General features: G+C 40.8%; 1 protein-coding gene across 1 annotated transcript; it reads right to left on the reverse strand.

Annotated features, from left to right (window-relative positions):
• Positions 1–430: 430 nt before the first annotated feature.
• Positions 431–11,257, reverse strand: pld5 (phospholipase D family member 5). Its single transcript, XM_076728914.1, has 10 exons — positions 10,943–11,257; positions 8,367–8,503; positions 7,670–7,853; positions 7,344–7,452; positions 6,761–6,888; positions 4,482–4,679; positions 3,617–3,768; positions 3,308–3,473; positions 3,082–3,172; positions 431–1,356 (listed from the first exon to the last, which is right to left on the reverse strand). The coding sequence occupies exons 1-10, from the start codon at positions 10,973–10,975 to the stop codon at positions 1,115–1,117; spliced, it is 1,440 nt and encodes a 479-aa protein (XP_076585029.1). The 5' UTR covers positions 10,976–11,257; the 3' UTR covers positions 431–1,114.
• Positions 11,258–11,529: the final 272 nt, after the last annotated feature.

The raw sequence follows: 11,529 nt of genomic DNA on the forward strand, positions 1-11,529 counted from the left end.
ACTAAATTCATTTTTTGGGCTATTTCTGGTCTAACAGAGTAATTCCTTGGACATACTGGAGTTGCTCTGTTTTAGCAACAAGTGGCTCTGTCTTCCCAGTAATGGAAAACTATTTGAAATGTGTTGTTGGTGCACGTTGAGGAGGTTATGTAACGCACACTGGCCTCCTTAGAAACAACTGTGTTCACATATGTTTTCTAATTACATTAAAACTGTGAAGGCCTTTATTTAAACCCAACAACAGGGACTGATTCTGTTATTTAAGAGGCCTCCTTACTTAGTAACTAACTTGCAGCTTGTTAGTGTTTCTGTTGATTGGAACATGTGAACAATGGTTGGGGAGCTACGTTAGTCAGTGCTTACAGAATACTGCACATCAGGAAAATAATTCAGGAGAAGGCAAAAACACAGACATGTCAGTCTCAATATTATCTGTTGAGAAGCACCTGGCCTTGTTTTATTGGGACTGGTGAAGAAATAGAAAAAAAAGAAAAGAACAATAATTAAGAAAGGGTACATTTTATGAGGACTGATGGACATTTTCAGTGAGATGATAAACAGCTGCTGTTATGTCTGTAAAACTATAACATAAGCCTCTCTGTGTGAAGTAACTGAATCAATTAAAACTGCAGGGAATTTAGCATTTGAGTCCTAAATGCTATACAAATCCAAAAGTATTAAAAAAACATATAAAATACATATTAAAACTGTTAAAAAAAAAAAAAAAAAACTCATCATCATTAAATACTAAATGTGATTTGTTGTGGTCGTTTGATGGGATGTGTTTCTGGATTTAAATAAGGTTCACATAGAGCATATTGATTTTATAATCAGCATATTGCTTGTTCCAGTATATAGTTTGAATATGAATATTTCTTTCAATATTCATGCAGCATAGCATGCTCATATAACAGTCAACAATTCATTAAGCAACTTGCAGCCAAGAGTCAAAGTATTTTCTTTGTTAACTGTAACTGAATCTATTAAAATAATGCAGTGCTCAAGTCTAATAGTGTAAACCACATTCTCATATTGTGTTAATGTGTTGTATAATCTACCATATTCAGCCCTATGAGCATTTAGGATATTTAAAGACAGTCTATAAAGGGTTGTTCTACTCGTTTTCCTCCTTCGCCTCAATGTGAATTTTTGCGTGATGCAGGTTTCTGTGTTTTCCCTGCTGATCTTTGTTTCCTTGCAGACTCTTAGCGTAACGTGACCTCCAGTCTCTTTCAAAAGCAGCCTTGACGTGTTCCAGGATTGTCACTCCCCTGTCATGGAGATCATTTTTCATCTTGACCACCAGCCCAACTCCCGCATTATAAGCAAAGTCGCTGCCAACCCAGTCGTGGCTACCTGTGAACAAACAGCAAACATTACATTTTGTGTCTGTAACGGGCCTCTCTGGTGTTTGTGTGTCTCAGTGACTGTGTGTGAGGGAGCAAACATCTTAAAGTAAGAGTTACACACGTGGAAAAATCTTTGCTTCTTCACTTTCCTGAAGATTTATACGACTCTCTACATATGTCTGTTGAATATAAAGCTACAGCCAGGAGGGATTAGCTTAGCTTGGCTAGCCTAATTCTGTTGGAAGGTAAATAAATCTGCCAACCAGCACTTTCAAAGCTCATTGATTGACACTTTTTATGTTGTTAGCTTAATCTTAACAGAAAACAGTACGTATATAACGAACAGTTTGCACTTCAATGAAGAGATATGTGGTGGACTTTTTCTTGTCTTGTCTTTCTTTTTCTTTACTTGTCCCCCACAACCCTGTGACCTGTCTGACAGCTCTCAGCTGGCTGGCAACAGAGGAAGTGACCATGTTTGTGGGAGAGAGTCTGTGTGTGTGGTTTGAGCTCAGCCGTTCTGAAGGAACTCCCCACAGACTCCAGCTCTTTCTGCTATTTCCTCCCACTTTCTTTCCTTTGTCTTGTCGTGTGTGTTGATGAAGCAGATTCATAAAGCCCTGGGAGCTTGTTGTTTCCCCCTTTTTTCCTTTGTCTTTGTTCTAAGCTACGCAAACTGTCTGCTGGCTGTAGCTTCATATTTTATGGAAACAAATTGACAGTGGTACCAATCTTCCCGTCTGAGTCTCAGCAACACAGAGAACAAGCCTATTTCTCAAAATTTCTAATAGATCAACTCCTAAAACTATTGCTTTTAAAAAAAAAGAACTGTTTATTGCTTGAAAATTGCACTCAAAATAAAATGAAGATGTTCTGTAATACCTTTAAAATGTGTAACTATAAATAAAATCAACAAGAAGAAAGAGTAAACTGAACCAGAGACCATCATGCAATGGGATAAGACCAACCGTGATCCAGGAGTTCTCAGTAGTCATTACTACATTATTACGTCAGTACTCAGTACTCATGGGATGGACCACACTCATCTATGAACCTGGCCTTCATTTTGATCTCAATGACACACCTGTGAAGTTTAATGACTGTGTCTTTCACAGTTATGATGCTATTGCATTGACAAAATCTGTATATAGACAGATTAACAGGCAGACAGACATACAGACACAACAAATGAGACAAAATCAGCTTGGTAGTAGTTTCTGTTATAGTCGATGTCAAGCCATATTTTGCTATGATGACAAACACAGACTCAGATTGTGAAAACAGTACCAGCTGGTAAGCTAAGCCAACAGCACATTCTACAATTTGATCCACTGGAAATGAATGTTTACTTACTTTGTCCTCTGTTTTCACATACTTCATTGCACTTATTCACAATGCATACATTCTGGAAATCTCCACGCATAGCTACATATGTTACTTTGGCACCTTGAGCTACAAATGTCCAAAGGTTTTTGCAAATTATATTTGAGATTTTTCACATCTTCTTCCCTGCTTGTTAACAATTTTAGTTAATTCCTGTGTTTCATAGTGAGTCGACTCATCTTCCCTCACTAAACTAATCCCAGATCCCAGACCAGATCTTGTTCTCTCTGTTTTGTTCCTCTCCTCTGTTGTCATGCCACACACACACACACACACACACACACACACACACACACACACACACGAAGAAAACAATATCACTTTATACATTACATTATATGTTGCCTACCAATGTAAACAGCATTGTCGGTCACCATGTACTTGTTGTGATTGAGTCCATGTTGAATATCATCCTTCTGCTCCTTGTGACTAAAAAACCTCTGCAAAAAAATTTGATCAAACAAATATACCACATAAAGACATCACTCTCATTTTCAATTTGATATTTGCATAATCAATCAAGAAACTACGGCTTTCACAAACCATATTTGGAGGAATCATGTCAAACCACATACCACCTCTAATGAACAGTTGAGCAGCTGCATGCAGAGCGACTTGAGGGAGGAGACAAAGTTAAAGGTGAGGGGGTGAGTCTTCTTCCAGAAGCTTATCAGCAGGCGAACTCTGATACTTCTCAGTACCACCGCCTCTCTGATCACCTCATCAATAGCTGACCAATACCTATCAATGCCACCATTGTAATGACACACAGTTTTATAATCTAAAGGCAGTGATACACACACAGTGTTTTTATGCTGCTGAAAGATTTGATTTCAGTTAATGAAATGTATCTGTCAGAAGAAACTGTGTTTGTTTTGATGTACCTTGTGACTGAGGTTCCTCTGAAACTCCTGCTCACCAGAGGGAGGTAGTCGGTCACGGATATGAAGATGAATGTCTTTGCGCTCTGGATGACTTGATAAATTGCGTCTACATCTCTGGTGCGATCTTTAGAGCAGAAGAGATCAGGAGAGGTCTGCAGGAGAGATGCATCACTCAGACAAGTTTGTAGCCAAATTCATATAAAGATTATGAAAGTTGAAGAAGGTGGACAAAAATATGCTTTTGGCAACTTTCAATATCCAGTTTCTATCAGTTCAGTAGAGAAAAGTTGATAAAAGAATCTTTTAATTAACACCTCACTGAATTGCCACATTGATAAGGACAACATAATTTGGGTTTATGATCTTCCAAGGCAGTCAGTGTAACATTTTATAATGTAGTAAAGGGCATGAAATACAAAAAGGCCCATTTCTCCAACCATGCATCACTACCAGTGAGGTGCATGAGCAGGTTGGAGTTGCCAGCAGCTTGTGTCAGCATGGCTCCATTAGTTCCTATAAGATGATAAATGTCCTAAATGCATCTGATAAGCATCCTGTCGCTTGGAGGGCAACAAGATTCATTACTGTCAAATTAGGCAGAGGTACTGATATATTCAGACTCAAGATGCTCCTCAGCATGATATTACCATGATTAATCACCCCCCGCGTGTGTCTGTTATTAGTTGGTAATGAAACTTTAAAGACGTCTAGTCCAGAGTCAGGAAATTGGTGCCCTAAGAGGAATATAAACCAGTCTAAGAATTTATTACACTCTCAAACTGTGGGTTGTGCATGTTGAATTTGTAGAGTCTATGTATGTGTTAACATACACCAAATGTTGCAACATAACAAAGTCGTTCCTTACAGACACATAAGCAGTGGCCTCGGCTGCGTTGAGTTGCAGCTCCAGGGCATCGTGCCTCCCATAGAGGGCTGTGACTCTCTTCGACCAGATGGAGGGGATGTAATCCCTCTCATGAAGCTGCCAGTAAAATGAAAAGACTCGGTGGAAGTCCAGAGCCAGACAGCTGCAGTTGTATAGCACCACCCCCAGTTCTTTCCTCTGTGGGGCGTCAGAAAGGAGCACATAGGAAGAGGTGATGCAGCAGAAAAGTTGCAGTCTCAGTGTAGGTGTGTTCACTGGAGAGACATGCTTTAGCAAAGTGAGAGAGGAAGTTATATAAAAGGCAAAGGTGATGCTGATTTTAGAGTGAGAACAGAAACACTGTGGGAGAGGATTTGATAGTCTAATCAGGATCTAATGACTGACAGAGTAAATGTGTGATACAGCTTTTCTCACCTTCAGTTCGATGGCGAGATATTTCAGGTAGGTAGTTAAAATTCGACTTTCTACTAGTTGTGTAGGCTATGACGTGTTATGTGTTAGCTGTTAGGCGATACAGAATGATAGCTACTCTGGGTCTTTTCATAACTCAGAAGTTATCTACAAGAGTAAGAGTGCCATCCGCTGGGTCATGTGACTATACAGCAACAGGTTTTATCTCTGCCCAACTAGCTGCTGTATGTGGATTGAAACAGCAGTTTCATTTACAGCTGCGTTCAGTGTGGTCACAAAGCGTCTCTGACCACCTCTGGAGGTGCTTTGGCCGATCGAAGCGCAGTCTGTCCTCAGTGCGTCTTGGGTGCATTTACACCTGTACTTTCATATGGTCAAGCACTATCCAACTGCAATCTGATCACCCAAAATGCATTTTAATGCAAAGTGTAAAGGGGGTCAAAGATTCAAAACATGAAATGTTGCAGTATACAGTCAGACACAAAGTTAGACCAAGGTTTTTTCATTTTGCCAGACACCAATAGATTTGATGAACATTGACAGATGACAAATGACTGGAGACAGTGACAGATAATGACGGATAGTATGCTGTCCTACGCCCCAGAATACTCCAGGATTTCCTTTACCTACAGAGCAACTAAGACTCTACAGCTGAACTGACTCTGTGGGGCTAAAGGCCAACATCAGCATGCTTACATGCTCACAATGACAATGCTAACAAGGTATAGGCCAATATTTACGTTGTATGATTAACATGGTAAATGGTAAATTCCAGTTGTGTGTATTAGCATGTTAACATTTGCTAACTAGCAATGATTACTTTACAAATTTCACAATTCATCCTGAGGGTGATGCTCATGTGTAACACCAAATGTAATGACAGATCTACCCAAGAGATGAGACATTTCACCCAAAACCACAAATATCAAGCTCATGGCAGCAGTAGAAGGACAATCAGGGGATCACTAAAGTCAATAGGATTCATCCTGTGGGCAGAATGGTTATATGTATTTAATGGCAATCCAGCCAGTTGTTGTGGAGATATTTCAGTCTGGACCAAAGTGGTGGACCAGCATTGCCATGCATAGAGCTGCTCGCACAGCGAAAACAGCAAAATGAAAAATAAGCAAGAGACAAACTTTCTAAATATATTCTCGCCTGCTCATTAATTACACAGCAAAATTTGTTTTGTGTTTATTCTCTTTTGGCGAGTGACCCAGAAGGCAGCACGCAGAGGTTTCACTCCATTTCGCCTCTGCCCCCTTTGTCTCTCTTCTTTCCCGCCCTTCTGTCATTTACTATGTGTGTGTGTACACACCACACACACATTCACACATGTGCCCGTTCCTTCCTTCCCTCTGGCTCCTTAGTTAATTATACTGAACAGTAGTTCTACCTCCAGGCAGCGCTGAAGCATGAAAAGTGCCAGGTAATCACTTCAAGTAGTAGTATGCTAATTCTCCATGGTTCTCGCTCTATTGTGAATTACATACTAAATGCAAAGTGAAATGCTACTTGTCTTCCCGTCCCGCCTCAGACAGCAATCTTAAATCATCCCTGATGCCTGCTGCTGATGCTGGAGTAACTAAGAGGTACAGGTGAGCAGTGGAACTAATCTAGACTGAGCGCTATGTTTTAAGTCCCTGTGGGGTGCCGAGGTTATCATTTAATTCAGTGTGTGTTTGTCTGTGTTTGTCCAGGTCTAATATCTGAGAGACCAACAGCTACAGAAGCCATTTTGAGGCCAGACATGAACTGCAGACCTGACCACACCTGACTGCAGAGGCTCATATATCCTCTGTTCTGAATTTCCTCTGCACGCTCTTGTTGTTGATGTTTGTTGTTACCTTGGAGAGTGACCTCCAATCCATATCAGCGCTCCCGATGTAAATGTGCTTCCGATCCACTATCCAGAATGAGGAATGCAGTCCTCCTCTGGTAAGAGCTGTCATATTAACAAAATGAACCTCTGCATCTAGACATGGTGAGACAGACAGAGAGTGGTGGCAGTATGAAAAGTTGGAAAGAATGAGATGGAGAGAATAGTGGAAGTCTGCCAACTGGCCTTGGACTGTCTGACAGACATGTGGGCAAAGCAGGCAGGTGGCCTGAGAGGCAAAGGCTTTGAAAGGAAACCGGTTAGGTACATTTGCACATTCATGATTTTTTGACCTTTCATTGTGAAGTTTGGCAGACATGAAGGTTATATGTGGAGCTGCTGGATGGGGCTGCACGGTGTAAATGAGCGCACATCCGTTTTACTTGACGAGATGCTATGTGTGATAAGTACAATATTGTGCTGCTGACAACTAAAATTTTTGCCAGAAATGATGTCAGGTGAGTTGTTAGGAGCTATCAATCTTGCATTCTGGTTGCCTACAGTGGTATAACAAATTGCTTTTCTCAAATCAAAATATGACAGCCACTCACTGTGTGCTGCCAAAGTCTTCAGTTCAGCAGAGTTAGTCAGACTGCTGGCAATCTTCAGTTTAACCCCACGAGATTTCAGGCTGAGCAGTCTCTGGAACAAAAGCTGACCCTGAGGAAGAGAGCGATGTTCTGTCGTTTGAGCAGTGTTTCCGGATGTCTCTTAAAAGGGCACTGCTTACATCTCAGCAGGACTAACCTCATTAAAAGACTCCATACACATTTACTTGAAAATAATTGCATTTCCTCTTACAGAACACCTGGGAAATGCTTCATGTTCTGCGGGATTGTAGGGGGATATATAGAGACAGTCTGTTGTGACTTTGTACCTGTTTGGCAGTGCTTGGTATTGTTTCCAGGCCCCACGGGTTTAAGGTCCAGACAGGTGACACCACCTCAACTGAGTGCTTTGCTTGGTCCAACAGTGTGTGAAAGCCAACAGAGAGAGGGAGGTGAGGTCTGCCATCCACAGGGAGGAAGAGGTCATCTGGAATATTCTCAACAAGCTCGATGCTGAAAGGAACACATCTGTCTTGAGTTTCTGGAGCCTTAAAGGGCATCTCAACAATCCTGCACATCGAATTTTGACATCTTATAGTGCAATGCCCACTAGGTTGGCAGTTAGATCCTCGGTTAGTGTCCATGTGCAAGATACTACTTTGGATGGACAGGCCAGCACCTTGCCTTGTGGCTTAGGCGCCATCTGTGTATGTGTAAAGAGGTGAATGACAAAGCAGTTGTGTAGCACTTTTCTGTGAATGTAGAAAAGTGCTACATAAGGGCAGTTTACCATTTACTGTAGTGTGCTCTTTAATAACACGTTACCATAAGGTTAAAATAGGAGGAACCAATCAGAAATCAGACCTCATCATTTATGAATCATACTTGTTCCTAAATAAGTGATTATGCAGTAGACTTGAAGATATCATACTCATGAATCACTACATCTTGATTTGTTCATAGATATTCTGCACTGTACACAAATGCCTTGTTATGTTATCATGTCGCACTTGCAGATCATCTTACCGGCAGTCTGTGCTGCAGTTTTCCTCTGTGATACCGTCCTCATCGTCCCCCCAAATGTTGACTGATGAAAAGATCAGCGCCACCAGCACAGCGAAGCAGCAGAGAAGGGCAACGATGGCAATGTACTTCTGCTGGTTCTGGAAGATGAGTTACACAGACACACTGAGCAAAAGTCAGCAGCACTGTACAGCTCAACCCCTCCCCTGGTGTTCGATAGCAACTTGCAATGGAGACATTGACAAGGCAGTTAGTTTTGGGTGGAGTACAAAAGGCAAATTATCAGCCCTTAAATGTTAATGTCCTCAGTCAATACCATTGATTAGAGATCAGCATTCATGATCAATACAGAACAACATCTCTGTCTTATTGTGACAGTAGAAACCCCTGATTTGACAAGCAGGGAGCAGAGGAATTCACAACTCTGGAGCAAACATCCCCCCCAGAGCTTCACAAATCTCACTTTATGCCACAGAGCAGACGACAAGTGAAGTGGAACGCTCTCCAGCTGAACGCAAATTGACACACACTAAAGCCCAACTATAGGAAATATTGGAAAGCTCTGGTTTATGCTTTTCTGTATACGGCCTGCTTTGTTATTTGAATCCCAGCTGGAAGAGATTTTATGACCTCTGTGTCAGAATGGATACACCCAATGTGGCATTTATGAGAAACAATATTAAAGGCTTTATTAGTGTGCATGCATGTGTGTGCAGTATATGGCAGATACTGGCTGTAGTAGAGGTGGCGTGGGAGTCAGTGTGGTCAGAGGTTATGATGCAGCAGCCTTATTGCCCTGATCCAGCCCGAGGAGTCTCGATTTTCTCTGTTTTAAAAGTGCAGTTAGGCAAATCTTTTTGCATACGACTACAGATTTTCACCATCTCATTCCCCGGCCTATTTGGCTTTGTCGGTTTTTTTGAGCTGTCATCACATCACATTACATATTCTCTTTTGTTGTGTTCAATCAATCACATGAATTACATCCCACTGATATCATTCAGCACCAAGTCTTACAGAAGATGGTGGTTGGAGGATATTTGTCAACCTCATCTACCACACGTCAATGAGGCTGAAACACTGGTGCCAGCCGGTTGCACCTAACACTCCTCTGCTGTCCACTGAGACCCCTGAGCTCTTCATCACATTTAGCAGAGTCAAGGACCATTCTTGACTTGTGGAGATGTACATGGCTGCGAGGAAATAAAGCCTCATGTCACAGAGGAAGAAGACTGGCACAGCGAGACAGGTCGACGATGCAGTAAGATGCAATATTTCCCTCACTTCAAAAACATAGTAACACACTGGTTAAGCAGCTTGTCTCCACAGCTGTTTTTAATGCAGTCAAAATAACCTTACATAGCTATGTGAGTTTTGAACTGATGAATTCACTTTTGTGCCTGAAAGAAAGTCTAATGACAAAAAGGAAAAGAAGAAAAGAACATGTCTTTGACAATTATCTGGCAAATACTGAGCTAAATGAAATGACTTTGGGTTTTGTAATGTTTGGACAAAACAGGCTATTTGAAGACTGCCCCTTGGGCTGTGAGAAAAATGGATTTTCTGATATATTTTTTGGCTGAATCATGAACAGAAAATTAATTGGAAATAATTTCAATAGATTCAATAGAATCTGTCATTCAGAAATGCCAAACATTAGTTAGAGGCCTCTCTTGTGTGAGAAGTTTCTTTTTTTCCCTGTTGTTTCAATAAAAACAAACTGAATACCTTTGGATTTTGTAATGTTTGGACAAATTTTCATTTTATAGACTAAATTGTTAAATTAATTGGCAAACATTTTGCTAATCAGTAAAATCATCTGAGCCATCTGTCAATCAAAAATGACAAACATTAACTGGTGCAAGCCTTTCAAATGTGACACTTTTCTTTTTTTTTTCCAGTTGATATAAAAGTAAATTGAAAAATTGAAATACATATATATATATTACACAAAAAAAATTCAATCTGAAGACTTAACCCTTTATGGGCTCTGGGTAATTGGTCAGGTTTTCACTATTTTCTGACATTTTACATACTAAATCATTAATTGAAAATTAATAGGCAACAATTTTGATGGTCAGTAGAATCATTTAAGTCTTTTAACTAGTAAAATGCCAAATATTAGTTGGTTCTATCCTCCTAAATGTGTAGATTTTCTTCTTTGTCTAGTTTAAATGTACATAATTGTAATTTATAATATAATTGGCTTTGTAACGTTGATTGGACTAAACATGCAATTTGAAGATGTCCCTTTGGGCTTTGGGAAATTGTGACAGACGATTTTATGAAATTTTACAGAGTAAAATTCATTATTCAAAGAAACTATTTGTAAATTAGTTGGTAATGAAATTGTTAGTTGCAGTCATCCCTATCTGTGCTTTTTATACTCATCTTTGTTTTCACTGGATAATTGTATAATACATCCAAATGAATCAGTCCATGAATAATATAATGGAAGCCAGTAAGAAATGCTGAAGGCAAACATGCAGTGAAATCCCACAAACAGACAAAGTGAGAATATATCACATATTAAACAGATGCAGGGTGAAGCGAGCATAGTTGAGGGTAGTAAACATCACCTTCATGGGCTCCTGTGGGGCCGGTCCCGCCATGAGAGCAGCACTCCTTCAAACTTCTCTGACAGGTGGGAAACAGCAGCTCAGTCACACATCTTCTGCCTCTCTGCCTTTAGCACCCACCCGTCAGTCTGTCCCTCTCTGATGTCTTCACTCTTTGACAATGTCTTCATCCTGCGTGTTCCTCACTGTCTGGAAAGTATGTGCGTGCACCTCAGCTCCAGGTCTGTCCCATGTCCTGAAATGGTTCTTCCAGCCTCTTAGTGTGTGCGTGTGTGTGTATGTGTGTGTGAGACAGATGTATGTGTGCTGCTCAGTGTCTGCTTTTCAGCAGAGGTGGTGAGAGAGATGGAGAAAGACCAACCCCTCTTGTTCAAATGGCCAATACAGAGCTGTAGCTCCGAGCCCCAGCAACCCCCCTCCTCCTGCTCAATCCCTCCCTCCTCTTCCTCTTCTCTCTTTATCGCCGTCTTTTATCTGCCTTGTGAACAAACCTCATCTGGCTGAAAGCAGGTCTGTTTTGGAGGGAAGGGATGCTGAAACATGTCACTGGTAATCCACTGCATTTGACAGCTGCTGCAAAACTACAA

The sequence above is a fragment of the Chaetodon auriga genome, chromosome 4 (assembly GCF_051107435.1).
Source record: "Chaetodon auriga isolate fChaAug3 chromosome 4, fChaAug3.hap1, whole genome shotgun sequence".
NCBI classification, from domain to species: Eukaryota; Metazoa; Chordata; class Actinopteri; order Chaetodontiformes; family Chaetodontidae; genus Chaetodon; species Chaetodon auriga.

What these genes read in the sequence shown, in the direction of transcription:
- pld5 (XM_076728914.1), bottom strand. Translation starts at nt 10,975, where the DNA reads ATGGCGGGACCGGCCCCACAGGAGCCCATGAAG. An exon ending in AACTGCAGCACAGACTGCCG is followed by an intron (nt 7,854 to 8,366) that starts GTAAGATGATCT and finishes TGTTCCTTTCAG; the next exon opens with CATCGAGCTTGTTGAGAATA. An exon ending in GAAGACTTTGGCAGCACACA is followed by an intron (nt 6,889 to 7,343) that starts GTGAGTGGCTGT and finishes CACCATGTCTAG; the next exon opens with ATGCAGAGGTTCATTTTGTT.